General features: G+C 38.7%; 3 protein-coding genes across 6 annotated transcripts in view; 1 reads left to right on the forward strand and 2 right to left on the reverse strand.

Annotated features, from left to right (window-relative positions):
* The window catches only part of dcaf6 (ddb1 and cul4 associated factor 6), a 28113-nt gene extending 26353 nt beyond the window's left edge, over positions 1 to 1760 (forward strand). For all 4 annotated transcript variants that reach the window (XM_079253754.1, XM_079253756.1, XM_079253757.1 and 1 more), the window contains 4 exons: positions 110 to 266; positions 371 to 459; positions 702 to 807; positions 878 to 1760. In XM_079253754.1, coding sequence (XP_079109880.1) covers positions 110 to 266; positions 371 to 459; positions 702 to 807; positions 878 to 936 — 411 coding nt within the window. In that variant the 3' untranslated portion in view covers positions 937 to 1760. The remainder of the gene's footprint in view (positions 1 to 109; positions 267 to 370; positions 460 to 701; positions 808 to 877) is intronic.
* A 3829-nt stretch (positions 1761 to 5589) lies between these two features.
* On the reverse strand, positions 5590 to 13160 carry gpr161b (G protein-coupled receptor 161b). The gene is made up of 6 exons (XM_079253912.1): positions 13077 to 13160; positions 11506 to 11893; positions 8239 to 8960; positions 7655 to 7762; positions 6408 to 6533; positions 5590 to 6270 (listed from the first exon to the last, which is right to left on the reverse strand). Exons 2-6 carry the CDS (start codon positions 11847 to 11849, stop codon positions 5999 to 6001), a joined length of 1572 nt encoding a protein of 523 aa, XP_079110038.1. The 5' UTR covers positions 11850 to 11893; positions 13077 to 13160; the 3' UTR covers positions 5590 to 5998.
* A 1731-nt stretch (positions 13161 to 14891) lies between these two features.
* Positions 14892 to 18313, reverse strand: otc (ornithine transcarbamylase). The gene is made up of 10 exons (XM_079253685.1): positions 18191 to 18313; positions 17937 to 18075; positions 17752 to 17833; positions 17242 to 17329; positions 16939 to 17092; positions 16740 to 16862; positions 16585 to 16638; positions 16329 to 16478; positions 15894 to 16031; positions 14892 to 15785 (listed from the first exon to the last, which is right to left on the reverse strand). Exons 1-10 carry the CDS (start codon positions 18271 to 18273, stop codon positions 15726 to 15728), a joined length of 1071 nt encoding a protein of 356 aa, XP_079109811.1. The 5' UTR covers positions 18274 to 18313; the 3' UTR covers positions 14892 to 15725.
* Positions 18314 to 20076: the final 1763 nt, after the last annotated feature.

Here is a 20076-nt window from a genome sequence, read left to right on the forward strand (position 1 = left end):
CACCAGCATTAGAAATAAAATCTTTCCAATCAGACTCTCAAATGGTAAAAAGTATTTATTTAACCACTAGATGATGTTACAAGATTGTATTTACTCATTTCATATCCAGATAAAGGAGTCATGTTTCTGGGGCAACAACTTTGTGATGAGTGGTTCAGATTGTGGTCACATCTTCATCTGGGACAGACACACCGCTGAGCATCTCATGCTGCTCGAAGCCGACAACCATGTGGTCAACTGCCTGCAGCCCCACCCCTATGACCCCAGTGAGTCCACTGCAGCTTCACATGATGATGATGATGATGATGATAATGATGATATATCTTCTTGTGTGGTGTTTAACTGGCACACATTTTGTGGTCCATTTCAGTTCTGGCTTCTTCAGGGATAGACTATGATATCAAGATTTGGTCACCACTAGAAGAGTCACCATCTTTCAACAGAGTTCTTGCTGATGAGGTACACCACCCTTTTTAAAAAAAACAAAAACAAAAAAAAACTGTGCTTTTCAGTCTTCCAGCCTGTTATGGGACGCTCTGGCCAAAACACAAAGTATTATTTCTAAAATGTTTCCTCTGTCAGGTAACCGTTTTGGCATATCTATGTATAACTGATCAGGCTCCCTGCTCTTCCTTTCTGTCTGTAGGGTTGATAGTCTTCAGTGATGTATGCCTTCACCAGCTTTTCTTCTTTGTAATCAGGTAATAACGAGGAATGAGTTGATGCTAGAAGAAACAAGAAACACAATCACGGTCCCGGCCTCTTTCATGCTCCGAATGTTGGCCTCCCTCAATCACATCAGATCAGGTAAATAAACACATGCACTGATCTTTTTTTTTTCCCCTCTCTTTTTCTGATGACTAACTTCTTCTTGTAGATCGACTAGAAGGCGATCGCTCTGAAGGCTCAGGACAGGAAAACGAAGATGAGCAGTAGCTTGCTGGCATTTTATTTTCAATTAAAAAAAAAACACTATTTGTTCTTGCTGTAAAGCACTTGAAAAAGATACCTGAGATTTGTACAAGTATAGTCTAGAATACTTCCTTTTGAATATTAGTGTAATTTCTAGCCCCTGTGTGTGTTTGTTTTGATTTTTTTAAAAGTTGACTTTCTTACTGATGTGTCTGTATGAGGATAAACGTGTGTGAATGCATAAGAATGGATATATATAAATGACTTAGTATGTAATATGTTAGGTGAGAGAATAATAGCGGCTGGCGTGAAAGGATGTTAAGTGCAATATTATTTTCTGTTAGGAGCAGGAGAGATTTGATCAGTGTTAAAGTTTGACAATTTTGACTTTGTAGCGAAGAAATGTTGCTGTGTTGCTGCGGCATGTGAATACAGTCTTTAAGTAAAACACAAATGCTTTAATTTTATTGTTTAAAAGCTAAAAAAGAAAATGATGGTTCTTCTTTAAAAGAGTCTATTATTTTATAGAGTTTGGAAATAAAATAAAGGCAAATTCAAACAAAAAAGTAATGGCAATTACTGTTTGCCTAGAAAAAGAAAGAAAGAAAGGGGGGGGAAAAAAAGAGTTGAAACGACAGTGATTAGCTGTCGGAGGCAGCGACGCCAGCAGCTGAGTCAAACTTATGTTGTCCTGGGGAGGTTATATGGTGGTTTGTCAAAACCAATGCTGCTTCCAGCAGAAGTTACATAACTGTATCCAAGAGTTAAGGTGAAAGAACATAATTTCCTCCTGGGATTGAAAATATCTTTTTTCTTTTAAGTTTTATTTCATTAAAGGAGAATTCAGATTTTATGCCTCATCTCTACTCTGGGCGTTTTCATGTAAAAGACCTTATAGAAGATTTGGTGCAGAGTTCCTGCTACTTTCGAGTGTGAGAGCAGATGACCAGTGACAATATATAGGTGGAGATCTTTGTACAGTTAACAAAACAATCAAGAAAGGGATTTGTTCATTTTCAGACTAAAGAAAATGTTAATTTAAAAATCGGTTTGGAAATCAGAAACTGTTTCCTGAGAAAAAAGGCTAAGCACATAAATCTGGTTTCATGGTTAAAACCTCCAAATGAAGCGAGGAAAAAAAGACAAAACAGAAGTGATTGCCTCTGTAAGTCTAGGCTAAATAACGTTACAAGTTGCAAAATAAAAATATTTTGCAGCAGATACATCCTGCAGAGAGGTGATCATATAGAGAGGTTGACCATTTCCTTCCACAGAACAAAACCCAACTCAAAACAACATATTAATCAGTATTGTGCCGAGGGAAAAAAAATAAATAAATAAAATAAAAAATATATATAAAATTATATATATTCTCTTTTGAAGAATTGTTGCCAAGGTCTTCCAGTCATCATGGATGGCTACAAATATTTAGAAAACCCACTACTGGTATATTTTATATAAACTAGTAAAGATTAAAAAAAAAATTTAATTGGTTAAACTGTTTTGTGAAATTGTTTATTTTTTCCCCCTTAACCGCACTCAGTCACTCTAAAATTCTCTGTCCACATTGTTTGAGGGGAAGAAAAATAAAAACGCTATGCATATACTTCTTATCTAAGTACCAGTTTGTATGTAGGGAATGTTTCCCTTTTCTGCTTGTGGATCTTTAAACCTTGTGTCTAAATACTTAATAGGATTGATGGATTGTTATGAGAAAGAACAATAATTCCTGCTGTGACGACTCATGGTTTGCTGGTGGAGTTAATGGCTGATTGGAGACAGCTGGCCAGGATCTCCAATCGGCTATTTAAGATGTGCTTCTCCTAGTGCGTGGCCGGTCCTCGGGAGTTTGGGCCTGGCGTTTCGGGTTGGATTTTGGTTTAGTTAATAAATGTATTTTTGTATTCCTCTTATTCGTTTATTTTGTTATGGTCTTTGCAGGCGATCATAACAATTGGGGGATCGTCCGGGATGGGGATGAGGCAGCGTCCGGAGCTGGCCAGGTTTGATCTAGAGAGTACGCGATTGGATTTACTTAAGGATGGCGAACTGGCTGCGGGGTCTCGGCGTGACCTTGTTAGATCCAGTACGGCTTTTGATGTGCTTGAGGATGATGTGGCTTCCTTCTTCACGCTGTTTGAGCGCATTACTGATACACAAGGCGGGTCTAGTTTGGACCGCACAACGTTGCTTCAGTGTGTGGTGGTGGGACGCGCTCAGGAGGTGATATCTTTATTAAGTCTGAGTGACTGTGCCGATTATGGTCAGGTGAAGGCTGCTATCCTGAAAGCATATCGCCAGCGGTTTCGGACTTGGAAACTGGGTGCAAGGACACATTTGGAGTTTGCCCAGGATGTGACCGTCCACTATTCTCGTTGGTGCGCTGCGGAGCAGGTGCAGGATTTTCAGGGGTTATGTAATTTAATGATCCTGGAACAGTTTAGGAATTCGCTTCCGGAGCGACTTGCTAAACTATGTGTTGGAATGGAAAGTTTCTGAGGCTGCTGCTTTACCTGACGAGTACATGCTGATGCACAGAGGGAGCGGTGAGTTATGCTCTGGAGACGCTCGTGTGTATGAACTGGCTGTGGCCCAGTCAGCATCTGGGCGGTCTCGGGGTTTTTCTGGTACTCGCGGACCAGCCGCAGCTTTTTTTTTTTTTTTGTCACAAAATGGGACACTGGAAGCAACAGACTGGTTCTGCAGCTTTGGCTGCTTCTACTATACCCCTGGCTGTTTCTGTTCCGGTTGACCACGTTGCGCAGCAGAGGCTGGGTAAGCCTGACTTGGGGCCCAAACTCCTGTGGACCGGCCGCGCCCTGGGAGAAGCACATCTTAAATAGCCGATTGGAGATCCTGGCCAGCTGTCTCCAATCAGCCATTAACTCCACCTGCAACAACACATAATTAGAAATCAAAACAAACTAAAAAAAAAAAACCAAAAAAAAAAAAACACAACGACCCAACAAATCATGGGTCGTCACACTGCCTCCAAATTTATAGGAAATTCACCAAATTGAAACATCATTAAGTTGTGTATCAAGGAAAGAACTCAAATGTGTAATTTATATGTACGGGAGGACAACTGTGACAAAAGAAGAAAAAAAATTGCATTAATGATCAGATTGCATTAAAAAAAAAAAAAAAAATTCCATAAAGATTCATTTTTAGTTTTGAACATGTTCTTGGTATTCTTTTCACCCTGTTTACAGATTTTAAAAACAAATAATAGATTTGATACTATATTCACTTGTTCACCTTTAAACCAAGTGTCCATATTTGTTGATTTTCTTATCAGTAGAGGACAGTCCTCTTGTTCGTCCTCTTGGGAGGACCATCAGAACAACAAAAATAACTTTCAGGACAACAGACATAGAGGAGAGTAAACCTCTTGGTATAAAACTTTAATCCAAGTATGCATATGAATACTTATGAAAGAATGAAAATCAAAAGGTTACATCACTCCTCAGGTGTATAGCTTTTTCTTACAAAAGTAGTACCTGTTTATACATAATAAAAAGTCATACGAGGTAAAAACTGAAGCACCAGAACTGGGCTATTAATAAATACACTTTTTAGAGAAACTTTTATAAAAGTAAAAGGAGTTTTGTACCTCTGAACATTTGTTGTTGGTATAAACTGACTTAACCAATAAAATCAGATTAATTTCTGACATGATTGCTGTAACATTCAGTTCTTTTTAAAATGAGATTCTGGACTCCTGAATCATTTTTCTTGGTACCTCCTTGGGTTTTTACTACTAATAAACAGCAACAATAGCTTTAATGTACCGTGAAAGTACTCGCAGATTTTTTTTTTTTTTTTTTTTTTTTTTAAGTTCACAGCTACAGAAAATAGTGACACCAGCAGTGAGGACATTCATACTGCTTGTTCTGAGTGTTTCAGAATGCATGATGAACCCCCTCCACCTCTTATCGGTAAACCTTCAGCAGTAATGTTGTCATATAAACACTAAGTGTGTTACCAGCAACATTAGCAGGGACAATGGAGTCTATTTAAGTGTACAAGTAGGTCATGACAGACAAACTAAAACTGGATCAGCTAAATAGAATTCAGCCAAGATTAACCTGATTATTTGCATTCTGCATTATGCGATGGGGTGTTTGTCTTCCTGAAGAAAACAGGCTTTAATCTACCGGCCATGTTATAAAATCTACAGAACTTGCAGTTTTCTGCTTCTTGTAATCTTATTAAATTTAAGGTCCATGTTTTATTTCATATACATAGTGACACGTCTCCTGACGTGTTCGCAAACCTTACACTGCAGGCACTGCATTTAGTTTCCAATTCATAAATACGAACAAAGTGCACAGGAGATAATTACACCCAGATGCATCAGATACTATTCAACCTATCCATGTCAGTGGAACGTATTTTTAACCCACACTTGACCTTCTTCAATGTTCAGAAAACTCTGTCTTTTAAGTCCCTCCTCACTGATGTTAACGTGGCACCAGACCAAAGATGCAATAAATATTTAAGGTCACTGTGCACCAACAAAGGTGAAAAGACAGTTGTGTTTATATGACAAGCCAACAGTCAGGAAGTGACACACACCCACACAGTCCAGAAGACGTCTAATTGGGCACACTAAATCAAAACATCTGGAAGTGGAGTGCAATGTCAGGACAAGCCGCCTCTTCTTTGCATGTGGAGCTAATCTGCAGTGGAAACTATTTTCTTAATGTCATGAAGCAGAATCTTTAAAAGGAGAGTGATAATAGGAGCCTTTTAGAAGAAAGACGACTAGTTTTTTTGCTTGTTATGGAGCTCTAATGAAGCATGTTTGTTTTGAGAAAACATGAAAAAATAGAAAACATATTAATACAACCAAACCGCTGAGATTACAGTAGTTAAGGCTTCCTATCTAATTACATGAATCATACAAAATTTTGCCAAGATGCTGAATAAGTGCACTTGGTCCAAAGTGGAATGAATAATGTGCCTCTTCCTCCTTCAAGTACGGATGAAGCCTCCACACGTAGAGTCAAGACCTCATCAGCTGTACCACCAAGCACTGAGAGACCACATACAAGTGACTTAAGACTAGACCTGCTGGGTCCATTTAGATGGGTTTCTCCTCCACATCCTGCTCTTCCTCATCCCTGTCATCTTTGACAATCCCTTCATCGATACTCTCCAGCCTCAGTCTCTGACCGTCCAGGTACCTGGGTCTCTGTGGCGCCCTTGTTGTGAAAAGTCCCCCCTGCAGATCCAGGTTCTCCCCAAACAAAGTGAGCTTAGCATCGCTTTCTATGGCCTTTGCCAAGCAGGAGGCGAATGTGTCAAGAGACTTGTGGACCTCTGCATGGACCTGGACCGAAGATGTGTTTTCAGCTGAAAAATAAAGAAACTTTTTGTTTTTGTTTTTTTTATTTTGCTCTCTAACTTCAAATTCATCTTCTAAACATTCACCATGTACAAAGTGTGTTTCTTCATTACTAGTTTCCTGCAGAGCAGAGAAATAAAGTTACCTTTGGAATGCTCCACCTGGTCTTCAAAGGTCACTGAGCTCCTCCTCTTACCGGATGGATTTGCGTGGTGAAGCAGGATGGAGGAGCCATCTGTAACGGAGTTATCCAGCAGCATCACGTCTGTGCCTGCATGGGAAACAAAAGGCAGTGGTTTCTGGATGTCATTTCAGACAGAAAAGCACACAAACAAGCTGGACAACGAGATGAGTCTGCGTGTTACACATGACATTACATGCCTTGAATACACAGTCCTCAGCAGAAGACATGAGCTGTGAAACAGGAATGTGCGGCTGACTATAACAAGGATGTGGGAGGGTTAGTTAGACCATCTGCCAGTCCTCCAAACCTCATGTGTGCAACTCTTTGCTATTCTTATTTTCAAGCTAGTCAGTTTTAAGTCCAACTTTTTATGAAGTGACAAGCAAATTATCATTTACAACAACTTCAGTTTTAAAGCGTTTATAAAAAGGCAAAGAGGTTTTAAACTACAAACTACAAATGTATTGTCTCTGCTTCATACTTGGTAGATTTGCAAATGTGACAGCCATGCCAACAGTGATATTTTAGTCATGTACACCCTGAACTACAACTGAAAAGACTGATTGATAAATCATAAAAAAAAAAAAAAATTGCTCTCAAGAAGCTTTATGTCTTCAATTTTATGTTTTCAATTTAACCTACTACAGCAAAACACTGAAATGATCAACAATAAGACTGAAATTGCATGGATTTTTTTTCCAGGTCTGCTTTATAAGATATTTCTATTGACATCCTCAATGATACATGCAGTTTTTTTTTTTTCCATTTAGCTTAATAGGATTTATTTTGTTCGCTTTTGTTTAATCTGTTTGTTTGTTTGTTGTCTTGCTGATTTGACTATATTGCCTCCTATCATTTAGGGTGCTTGGGATTGTATGCAAGCAGTGGGTGTTTTTTTTAAAGCTGCCTTTATAAATTGGCATTTTCCTCCTTTCTCTTTAATATTCTCAAAAGTCGATGACAGTTTCCAGGTGATCACTGTAAATAAGAACATCTTAATGATCTGTCTGGTAGAAAAGAAGGTTAGATAATTAAGTAAAGCAAAATAAAGTAAAATAAAATGCAGTTAAGAATTATTTTCGGTTGGTACAAGAAGATAAAAATATGCAAATTTTCTAAAAAAAATACTTATCAAAACACATTGTGATCTTTTATGGATGGTATCCACTTTGCATGTGGTTTTACTTCTTCCCGTGTGCATCACTTACTGGAGTCCTGAGTGAAACTGAAGCCTGTATCTCCGGTGCTGCTGCCAAGGGCCAACAGGTGTCCTCCACCAGCCAGCATGGCAGTCAGGTGTGGGGACATTCCCAAGTCTGGAAAAAAACACAGGTGGTTGTGTGACCTTACAAATGTGTAAATAAGTGCAAACCTCAACCGCTAGCACAGGCAGAGGCATCTTTGTACTGCCCAGAGCCTTCTATTCACAGTGTACAGAAACGGTCTACCGTGCATGTTGACAATGAATATTTTTATCCAGAAACAATGCAAAACAAATATGTCCTATTTAGAGATAGTTGTAATCTGAAAACAATAAATGACCTGTTTCATTGTTTCTGCAACATGTTTACAACAAAAATACACAATTCTGTTTCTTCCTCGTGCAAAAGTCAAATCTGTCTGCTGTGGTCTGGTGCTGTTATGTCGTTTGGTTGTAGAATTGCCTCTTCAACGACTACATAGGAGCAAACCATGGCCTTTCCAGGTTTATACATAAATGATAACATCTCAAATAAGTTCTAGACATCTGAGCTGGTTTCCAGGAGAAAGACAGCTTCTGCCATCGTCCCACCTGTGATTCTGTTTGAGATGCTGAAGAGGCGGGACGTTCGTTGTCGTGTGGCGAATGACTCTCTGTAGTAGCGATCTCCAAAACACATCCCCAGCAGCTCCTTCCTCACAGTTTTATTCCACAGGCCGTAGATAAGTGGATGGCACACTGAGCTGCAGAAAGCCAACCAGGCCACTAGAGTCTCCACCCCCTGAGATACACTGCCTTGTCCCCACAAAGCCTCAGTGCACACCACTCCAACATACGGGCCCCAGGTCATGAGAAAGGTGCCTACTACCACCAAGATGGTGACGAAGGCCTTGCACTGACTTCCTGCGTATATGAGGCTCCGCCGACTTCCATTAGAGGAAGTTGAGGTGCTTGAGTTCTTGCGTCCGTTCTTCTGAGCTGCTGTGGAGTCATCCTGGGCCACAATAACAGTCCCACAGTGCACTTTGCGAGCTTTTGTACGGGCAACGCGGAAAATGACACCATAACAGCCTAGCATGATGAGGAAAGGGGGAAGGATGCACCAGGCGACCCAGAAGGCTGTGTAGCTTGGTTCTCTGTGCCATGATGCGACACATGTCCACTTGAAGCAGTCGAACTCAAAGGAGGACCAGCCAAACAGAGGAGGTAGACAACCCGCCAGCGAGTGCAACCACACATAGGCAATGGCGACCACTGCTCGGTTTCCCGTGATCTTCATGGGATAGATCATCGGGTAGAGGACGGCATAGTACCTGTTGAGATTACATAAAAACACGGTGAATAAATCTGCTGAGAACATGTTCAGCGTCTTTCTCGAGGGACACTTCTTATCCAAATAATACAGAGGCAGCTCTTCTGTACGAGGAAGTGAGTAATACAGAAGCAAAAACTTGAAGGAAAAAAAAAACACTGAAATGCATTTAGCCAAAAGCCGTGAACAAAACAGAAAGACAGGACTTGGCATGAAAACAAAAACTAACTGTAATCAGAAATCCCCAAAGGTGCTGAGGGCAATTAGGGAAGCAGTGAGAACGGGGTGGACTGTGGGCTATTGAGAAAAAATGTCAGTGGCTCCTACAGTGGTCACTTTGTAATGCCTGAGAACAGGAATACATAGTTAAACTCGTGGTTTTAAATTATCATTTCTGAAGTACAATGCATGTAAATAATGACCCCCCATACAGAAAAAAGTTATTTTGTAAATACAAAATCAAAAAGTGTTTTTTAGTGCTTAAAAAACACAACAGGAATGTTTTCCTAGAGCTGCAACAGCAGCTTAAAATAGTTGAGGAAGCAACCCCAAGCTAAAGAGCTTGGTTTCAAATGCAAGTAAACTGGTCAAATGAGTGATGGGATTATTTTGCCACCTTTATTTTCTTTTAAAATAAACTTCAAAATGATTATTTAAATAAAATATTTGGTTCTAAAGATGTCACTGGGTGGTATCTGAAAGAAATGCTGAAAACAGGTTGATTAGTTTTGGGTTTGCAGGCTATTTTCAGATCATTTTGTTATTTAAAAAAAGAGAGTGAGAAGATGAGAAAATAATTTAATCTTTGCTAGTTGAAAAGTACTTTCACATCAGCAGGTATGGAGAGTTACTTTCTGTGTGTGCATGTCTAATTCACATCACTTGAGCTGGGACAGGATCCAGAAAAATACCACAAGCCAAGCAAGCAGTTTACCAGTCTCAACTGAAAAGCTACATTCTGACTTACACTGAAATACACTAATAACTAATTTTTCTTTGGTTGCATTAGTGTTTCTTTATCTAATTCAGTTACACAAAAAAGGCAGTTTTACAAAAATAATTAAACACCTGACATCTGTTAATGTTTCAAGGAAAATAAAAGACATCAGATACACTGAACCGCTGACAGTTTATGGAAAGAAATCCCATGTGTTCTGATTTTATTCTTCCTTTTTGTGTATTACTGCTGATTGAATTTTAGATTTTACAGCTGATATATCAGGAACTTAATGTCTTAGCTCCTTTCTGACCTCTTCCAACCATATGTGGCATCGGGATCACTCATTTTTACTGATCCGCTGCTTTTAGTCATTTTGGAAATGAGGTCGGGTCGCTGCTGCTGCAGCAGCCCTAAAATAAAACAAACTGTTCCTGCATGTTCAGCAGACCTCATCATGATCAATCTTTAAGGTCTGGTCTTAAAATAAATACTTTTTAATTCTTATGACAATTCATTGTTGTGGTTAATTTATTGTTTTATTTATTCACTACCTTTGAGATTCTGTTTGTGTTTACTGTTTATCGTAACAGATTAAACCATCCAGTCTGGACTTTTTGTGGGCGGGGGTTATAGAAGAAGCAAAAAAAAAAGACCAAAGTGCTGTTGTAGATGACAGCTCAAAGCAGGATGTAAAATGTTGCAGCGAAAGGGAATGCACTGAATATGTTCCACCTCCAGTAGGATAACCAGCAGCTTTTCATGCTGGAGTCAGTGCACTATAGTTTAATGTTAATCTGCTGTAACACTGAAATGAAATGTTATCATGTCATTTTGTAATCTTGTATGACTCTGGTTGGTCTGGGTAACTCACTGTTACATTTTAAAGATGAGAAAAATAACAACTGAATACTTCTTTTTTTTTTTTTTTAAAGCATAGTTTCTTTGTTCAAACGTAATCAACTTGGCATGAGGTCCGTGGCTTTTAGTCACAGTCTGTATAAGAAAGTGTATTTAATTCCAGGTATGCGAAGGTAATTCTTGTTTCTTTTTTTCCACACTCTCCGTATTATTTGTATTAAACAGCCACCATTCAGCTGAAGGACCGCTGGAAGTTAAAGCTAGATGTTTCACCTGTGTTTCTACCATACACTCTTTGGTTTCTACAGTAACTTCTCCACTCAGGTTGAAATGAAATGGTCAAAGCCATTTTCATAATGTTTTGTCCAGAAAGAAGCCTATTAAATCCAAGTAGAGGTCCTGTAGATGTTTTCACCTGTTTTCTCTAAGAACAAATCCAGAGTTAATATTTAAGATTTATTTACTTAAGAAATCCATAAAACTTAAAGCCCTAAAAAGAAGACTTATGTGATTTGACACGTATATAGGTTTGGGAAATTAATTCACTATCCAATATTTCTTTGACAGTTTTTCAAGAAATGTATAATCATGGCATCTCTATTTGTAGATAGTGCAATTACCTTATATTGTTATATCATAATAATTTAGCCAAATAAAAAGCAAAAAATACAAGTTTTAAACATTATAATACATTTTTTTCAAGATATAGAAGATTAAGTAATGGATGCAGTTAAGATATGGCACTAACCTGTCAATAGCAATAGCTCCAAGGGTGAGCATGCTAGCTGAGCTGATGAGCAAGTAGAACAGGGCAGTGAAATTGCACCACACCACCCCAAACACCCATTCTCTCTTCGCTGAGCTCACAGCCACAAATGGCAGCACCAGAACTGACAGAAGTAGGTTAGATAAGGTCAGGCTGAACACAAACTTGTTGCTGGGTGTGAGCAGGTACGGTCGGCGATAAAGGGTAGCCACGATCAACAGATTCCCCAGGCAGGCGAGGAGTGTGATGGTCACAATGGAGACTGATTCCAGTACAGCCAGACCCTCGCCATTCCCCACCAAGGTGCAGTTCCTGCTGGTGTTCATGGTGAAAGACTGGGCCACCGGACAGGTGAGGCAAGGGTAGGAGACTGTTGAAGAGGAACTTATGATTACAAACATGTAAAGAAAAACTGACAAATGAGCATCCCTAAACCATAAGTCATCTCCATATAATTATTAATAATTATTATTAATAAAATTAATTATTATAAATCATTATAATTTTTTTTTAAAAATTATTATTTATAATTATTATTATTATTATATAATTATTAATAAAGTATTTTTCATTTCATTTCACAAGCAAGTAATGAATTATGGGGGGGAAAAAAGCAACAGGTTATGTTGACTACTTCGGTTTTAAAGCTGGTTTTCCTGATGTTCCTAAATATATAAATGACAAGTCAATTTGTCAGAACTGAAAACACAAAAATCAGACAAGAAAGCCTAATATGGAATAATGAAACTTTACATGTTTTAATCCAAGAAAAGGCAACAAAACTGAAGTTACCAGTACAAGTTAATATCCAGCTAATGTGAACTTGTCTTGACTGTTACACAATAAAGTATGTAAAAACTAACAAATGTGGTTATAAGCAGGTAAATAGACACTAGTAACACACCAACACCGGCACGTGACCATTGTTTCATTGATAAACAATGGGAAAACCACAATGTAATCCATTTGTCTCAAATAACAAAAACAAACAAACAAACAAACAAAAAAAAAAAAACCACACACAAATAAACAAAGTACTGTCGTGATGATGGTTTAATAATATTATAATGTGTCAAAATTATTCAGTAACGCCAGCTTAAATAATCACTTGGTGTTTATGTATATTGTAGAGCACGGGACAGTGTCAGCATTTATAACCTGTCCCATTCTCTAATCACCAAAGACAAAAAGCCTGAACTGAAAGATGTTTATTCAGTGTTCAGGTCAAGCATTAAGAAAGAGAAAACCCTTTGTTTCCATCTTTTTTTTTTTTTTTTTTTTAATCTCAGAAACGCATCTTTGTTGACATCCCTGTGTGCGGCTGTTAGCTTTCTGTGAGATTGGGAATTTCTAAGTGAAAGTTTACTCCAAACCTAATGGATTGACGATATATATGTTCTGTTTTGAGCAGCTAAATGCCGATCGTATTTCGTGAAAAGGGCGAAGCACTGTGAGGACAAGCACCCCAGTTTCAGCTTGCTAGAGGTAAGGCTAACGTTAGCAAAGTTTGGCTAAAACTTTCCCCATTGTCCCCCAGAAACTCGGCTCTTTACCTGCTTTGGCTCGGCGCTGTGGCTCCACATTTCCCTGCTCTGCAGAGACGGAACGTCCATCTTCCTCATATGTTTCAAAAGCACACACCGAGAGTAGTGGAAAATGGGTATAAAAACCCCCCTAAAAGCCGGTCGACATGTCCTACTTTTCTATCATTTGTCTCTCCTCAGACAAATCTCAAACGGCCAGCTGCGGCTGCAATGGCGTCCGCCTCCTCCTCCACCTCCCACCCCAACTTCAGCTCCCTCTTGCAGCCACCCCTCGGTGTGTGTGGGTGGTCGCCGCGGAACACTGCTTTGTTTTCATATCACAATTAAAACAACTGTTGTAATTTTTCTTCGCTATGTGCAGGTTTATTTTTTTTTATACATGTTACATTAAATAAACATAATATTCTTTGTGTTGCGAACTTTTTGAAGAATCTCTTAGGATTCCAAGTTCCATGTTGTGTAGACTTTCTTGCTGTTTAATAAAGCATTCGTGTGCACGTTTAGTGTTGACAGAGCTGCTTTTTAATGAATGAAGCGTTAAGCAGCGTCGTGTTTTATTGTCTGGACCACACACGGAGATCATAGCTTCCCGCACAAATACGTCATCTCCAGTCCTCCAATGAGAGACCGCGCGCGTTGCCGTATCTGTCCGCTTGGGGGCGCACTCCCACAAAACCGTTTCACTATATAAATGTTATTATTGCAACAATGAACTAGGAAAAATACTTCCAAGTATCAGAAGTATTAAATCCACAGAAATACAGGGTATCAATAAAATTATATTACTTAGTGGTGGATTTGAATGGAACTAGTTTTTAAGTATGTATATGTTGTGCAGCTACTTATAGTTTTCTATTTACTAATTCCTATCCTAATCAAGTGTTTTTTCCTCATTTGAAAAAAGTAACCATCACACATTAATGGTCTTTTAAAATAATGTTTGTAGTTGTAAACTTATTTCAGTCACATAAAAGAGTCTTGAGTCAAAAGTGAGCATATCTGTACAACATCTAGTTGGCTGCAAATGGGTCATTTAACAGGAAAACTATACAAAATATTGCAACAAGTCTACAGTGAAGTGACTGAAAAACAAAACAATATCAAGGTGTTGCAATCACTCAAAGACCAGAACTTAATCTGATTGAAAGCCTTTGGTTGGTCTTTAAAATGGGCTTTTGCATGAGTAAATGCCTGTAAACTTTAATGCACTTAAAAAATTCAGTAAAGAAGAGGGATTCAAAATTTCTTGTAACCTAAGAGGCTGATATCACGGCTAACACATGCAAACTCACAATAGTAGAAAGCTTTACTCTGCAGGTTGACATGGTATTATTTGTCCATCGTGTGTTTCTTTAATTATAACATATAAATGGTTGCATATTTGTTATAAGTTGCAATGATAGCTAAACAACTTTGAATATTTCTTTTAAAAAATCTAAGTGATTTCACATAACTTCATATAAGGCAGTTTAAGAATTCTTTAATTAATGAAAAACATGGAGGGATTCTGCTGCTCTTCAGTTTCAATACCACTGTCCCAGTGAAATTCTGCAGGCACAAAATGGAAAGTTGTGTACACCTGAACTAAAATCATTATATAGTGTGACAGCTTTATAAATCCACACCTTGTAAATAATATTTTTCTTAAATTCTATTTGTTTTATTACATCTTCTTAATTTTTGCATATTTTCCCTCAAGGGATAATGTGAAACTGACAGCTTTACTAATCCTCTGCAATGTTGCAGTCCCAAGTGAACACTTAACCAGAAACAAGGGTTATTAATCTCATAATACAATCATTCCATTTACTATTCAACTAAATTCAATTCAGCTTTATTTGTATAGCACCACTTTACAACAATGTCATCTCTGGGCACTTTAGAAACACATCAATTCATGTGTTGTGCTGGTCCTTTTCCTGACATTTAACAACATAAAATACTAAAAACTACAATTTTGTACATGCAATAATACCTTTTTCAAGAGACCTGTAGAAATAATGTAAGGAGAACAATACCAGCCATAAAATGCAATTGTTTTCATACTCTGAACAAGGATGATACATATTCCATGCTGCTCCTAATTTTGTTTCAGAGCAACAAGTGAAGAAAAGAAAGAATAAAAGGAAAAACAAGACAATATTAAACTTTGGAAGATGGTTTGTAGAGTTTCCAATGCAGTGCATCCAATTAACTTCACACTCCACTGGGAATGCCCACCATGATGAAACCCAAAAAACTGTGACAGTAAAATCCCTAAATGCCAAAAAAACCATTTGTCAGGCTGAACACACACATTTCACATACACATTTTCACTGCTGGCCTGCATCCTGTCTCACACCAAATGTAAACAAATTAATTATGGTGTGACAATAATAATTTTCATTCATTCATTCATTCATTCATTCATTCATTCATTCATTCATTCATTTTCCTAACCACTTAATCCAGTTCAGGGTCACAGGGAAGCTGGAGCCTATCCCAGCAGTCTTCGGGCGAAAGGCAGGGTACACCCTGGACAGCTCGCCAGTCCATCGCAGGGCTAATAATAATTTTATATTCAACAAATGACACTGATAAGGTGTATTAAACAATGTAAACAAAATCACATGTAGCGTTGGGGTGCCTGTCGAGGGTCAAAACAACACCTAAGCTTATTAAAACTTAGGCATGGGGATCTGTGGAGTGTAGTCAGTCAGAAGAGAAACCATCAGGCCCTGCAAGATAGATGAGTTGTGACCCTTAATATATTGAGGATATTCCAACAGGAAAACACATTTGCTCAAAACTGCAAGCAAATCCTCATTTTCCAACAGATTACCCACCATGATTGTCCATTTCCTATTCTCAGCCTCGGGGAAAACGAGGGAGCGGGACGAGTAGAATACGTGGTCATCCACTTCCTCCATCTTCCTGGGAAGGCAGTGCAGGAAGGTCCAGTCTGGCTTGGCCACACTTCCTGTCTATGATGGACCAATATCAAAACATGAAATTATAATGCAGTATTGGCACATCATGTGCTGTTAAATAAATAGATGTTTATTAAATGTTTATGTTTTTTCCCCTAGGGTGATACTGAGATAATATAATTATGGTGAAGGCTTTTGATCATGATAATTGTGCAGTGAAAATCTGACATGACAGCCTTTTACTAAAGACACCTGCAGAGATAAATGCTGGCTTCTTAATTTCCAAAGATTAGATACAGGAACTGGTGCAATGATTTTTGGCTTTTGCCTTTAAATTACATCCTTTTGTACCTGCATTGTAATCTGGTATCCTTCAAAGTCTTTAACCCTCTTCTTCTTCTCTTCTTCCTGTCCCATGCTAACCCAGGTGTCTGTGACCAACACGTTGCTGCCATAGGCGGCCTCCATTGGATCAGTGGTCAGAACAAGCTGGGTCCCATGCTGAGACAGAAAAACACTTTTACTCGTCAAAGTAGCTCAGACTGAATCTTCAAATCAGAAAATGACTGTGATCTGTCTAAATTCCTGGTGTCCAAGAGGGCCACACCTGTTTGGACAGCCTTTGTGCCTCTTCAATAACCCTTTTTTCCGGTTCATAACCCTGTGCATGAATGTACAGTTTTATTGAAGCATAAACTACAAACAAGACAACAAGCACAGTAAAAGAATTATCAAAGCACATGACAGTCAAAAGATCTAAACCTTCGGCGTAGCAATTTTGAGATGAACTCCCAGTTTGGCTGCAGTCATCATGAAGGAGTGGAGGACATTGTTCCCATCGCCAATCCAGCTGACCGTCAGTCCACTAAGGGAGCCATAATGCTCCTAAAGGGGAACAATTTACTGTTTCATTTTAATGTACTGGATCAATATCAGGTAAAATGTTGTGGGCAAGGACTACCTGTAAGGTGAGGAAGTCTGCCAGAATCTGGATAGGGTGATAAAGGTCAGAAAGGCCATTGATGATGGGGATAGACGCCTCCTTGTCCAACTCCTCCAGCGTTGAGTGGCTGTACACTCGTGCTAAAACAATATCGCAGAGTCCTGAGAGAACCCTGGTGATGACATAATAGTGCAGGTAAAGCTCTTTTTCACATTTAATAACTATTATCCTTACCAATTACCTCCTTCTCTCCTAAACATTATTAAACATGAATTATTAATCTATAAGATACAGTATACATCCCATATTTGTAAGACTCACCTCGCTGTGTCTGTGGAACTCTCATTCACTCCCAAGTGGATGTCCTGTGAGGTAAGAAAACAAGGGTGCCCACCCAACAGAGCAAAACCTGGAATTATCAGATAAATGCAACTTTCATTTCCATAAACACCAACTAGACCAGAGCCTGAAAAGAATCTATGCAACACACAAAAACAAAAAAAAACCAAACAGAACCATACAGGCACTGATGGGATATGAAGGGGAAGAGGAGTAAAAGAACTCTACGGTGTTTTGTTAAAGGCCGCCAGTGAAAGTCCTCTTTCAGCAGATCTTTTGTTCCTTTTAACAATGACAGGGATGAATAGTGTCTGGCTAGTGAGCAGCATGAAGATGTACTGAGTTAAAGTGTTCACATAAATGTAATAAAATAAACATCCATGCAGCTCATCTGTGTAGACTTGTCATTTTTCCTGGATAGATTGACCTCTGTTATTTGGTGGGGAATGTCTAACAGATCCACATGCAGATGCTGACATACAAAACAGACACCTGTTTCTGTGGACATTCTTGTTCTGGTGCTCCTCTTCTCAAATATCATTGCAATCGACTTTCCTTGTAGAAGAGGCAGATACTGAAACAGAAATAGCCGTTTACTTATTTAAACTAGACGCCACAAAGTTACACTGAACATATTGAGCAAATAGATTTTGAAATTTGCCACTTCAGGGTAATACCTGTTGTTCATGTTTGATCTGATGCTTGAGGTCCCCTGACACCCACAGGAGCCTCTTGATTTCTTCAGAGTTGAAATCTTTAAGTGTGAGAAAGCTGCGGCCTTTTAATTTCACCTGATCAAAGTCTGCTACTCCAGTGCTGAAAAAGAGACAGAACAAAGGGTGAATGCACATTTTATCTTTCTACTAACAGTATCTGCAATGCTGACAAAATTGGGCAATTTCTATACATAAAGTTTTGTTAAGTTTCTTACCTAAATCCTCGTGTAAAGCGACAATGGGAAAAATTCAAACATTTTGAAAGGGGATTTTTAATAAGCAACAACCTTGAAGTCATAGTAGCTCCTGGGAAATGTTAAAGAACGTATGTGTGTCTGTTAAATCAGAGAAATGCAGCTGTCATTCTCTGACTGCCCCAGACACATGGAGGCAGGGCTGCCTGCAGCGTGGCTGCAGTGACGTCACTGCTGGACTGAGGGGGCGTGGCCTCTAGCTGTGACACACATAACGTAATAATTATAGACTTGGAAAAGAACTTTATCTCATCTCCATGTGACAGTAAATTAACCAATTCAGCTTCATACACGATCATTTTTTTCTTTCCTTGAGCATGTTGACCACAAGGTCCAGATGAATAAAAGTTATAATACTATATAGCGATTTGTGAGTCCTTTATCTTATTTCTTAAAAATGATCCCAATAAATTAAAACAAAACACCCATAAAAACATAATAAACGGTCTATCTATCTATCTATCTATCTATCTATCTATCTATCTATCTATCTATCTATCTATCTATCTATCTATCTCAGTCCATAATCTTACATGGCCTCTAGTAGAGCATCTTGGATCAGATCCAGATGAAATTTTACTGGTAAAGACTGACTGCTGTTCAGCATCTGCGCTGCTCTAACAATGGCAAGAGCCACTGGATGTATTATTATATATGCATATATGTATCTGAAACTTTACAGAGTGTATTTGACTATTAAATGTGGTGCTGCACATCACAGGAAAATGGAAAGCTTTTTCATGACCTATAACCCATCTTAAACGGAGTGCTGCGCGGATGGTATTGCTGTTTTCAAGTCTACTAAGGACTCGCTTATACTTGCATTTTTTTTTTATTTTACTTCTCTGTCAAAGCCAAAATAGCCTATCTATCAATCACCTGGCCAACATTACCTGCATGGGTGCACCTGGGTCGCGTAAGTCCAGCCAACCAGGTTTAGCTTAGTCCTGCCAGTCTGATCTCTCCTTGACCACTTGGCCAGCAGGGATCAGCTGGGTGACGAGGTGTGACGGAGGACAACGGCGGAGATGACGGGGCAAACTGAGGCAGACATACCTGGTGAGAATACTTCCTATTTCACCTCGCTGCCTCTCAGCTTTAAAACACCTCCCTATACTCACCTGTTCTCTCTTCTGCTAACAGTTCCCTCGCGTATGCTGCGTAAACCTGTTGCTATTTCTGTCACGTTGCTGCTACTTAAACCGCCTGAGATTTGACAGCAGGTTGTGTTGGGATTTAGCCGGCGTTAAATAAGGCAAATGCATTGCAAGTTACTGACCCAGACAGTGTCATTCCTAGTCATAGCTGCATGAAAATGAATCACACACTTTTCTCCAGAGACAGGAGCCATCTTTACGTTTGGAAAGAGCAATTTTTCTGACAACGTACCCAGCAAATTCTGGTTAAGAAATGACCACCCAGTGCATATCACATGTGGCAGAGAGCACTCTGCTGTCATCTCAGGTACATCATCTGGATATTAAAACTATAAATTCTCTTATAGATAAGTGATTAGATTTAACTGATTAAGTTTAATTTAATTTCAATCTCTGTAATGCATCTACAGATAATGGAAGGTTGCTAATGTTTGGTGGGAATACTTACGGTCAACTGGGGCTCAGATTAAAACCAGCTGCTGACAAACCTTCCTCTGTGAAAGGTATGTTTCAACCCACAACAACCTCATTAAATAATAATAATAATAATAATAATAATATTAAGTATATATATATATATATATATATATATATATATATTATATATATATATATATATAATCAAACTGTCAGAAAAACACAAGCATTTAGAAATAACTTTAGTTACTAAATGTTCTATACCTTCCTCTC

The sequence above is a fragment of the Telmatherina bonti genome (genome assembly GCF_933228915.1).
Source record: "Telmatherina bonti genome assembly, chromosome: 15".
NCBI lineage: Eukaryota > Metazoa > Chordata > Actinopteri > Atheriniformes > Telmatherinidae > Telmatherina > Telmatherina bonti.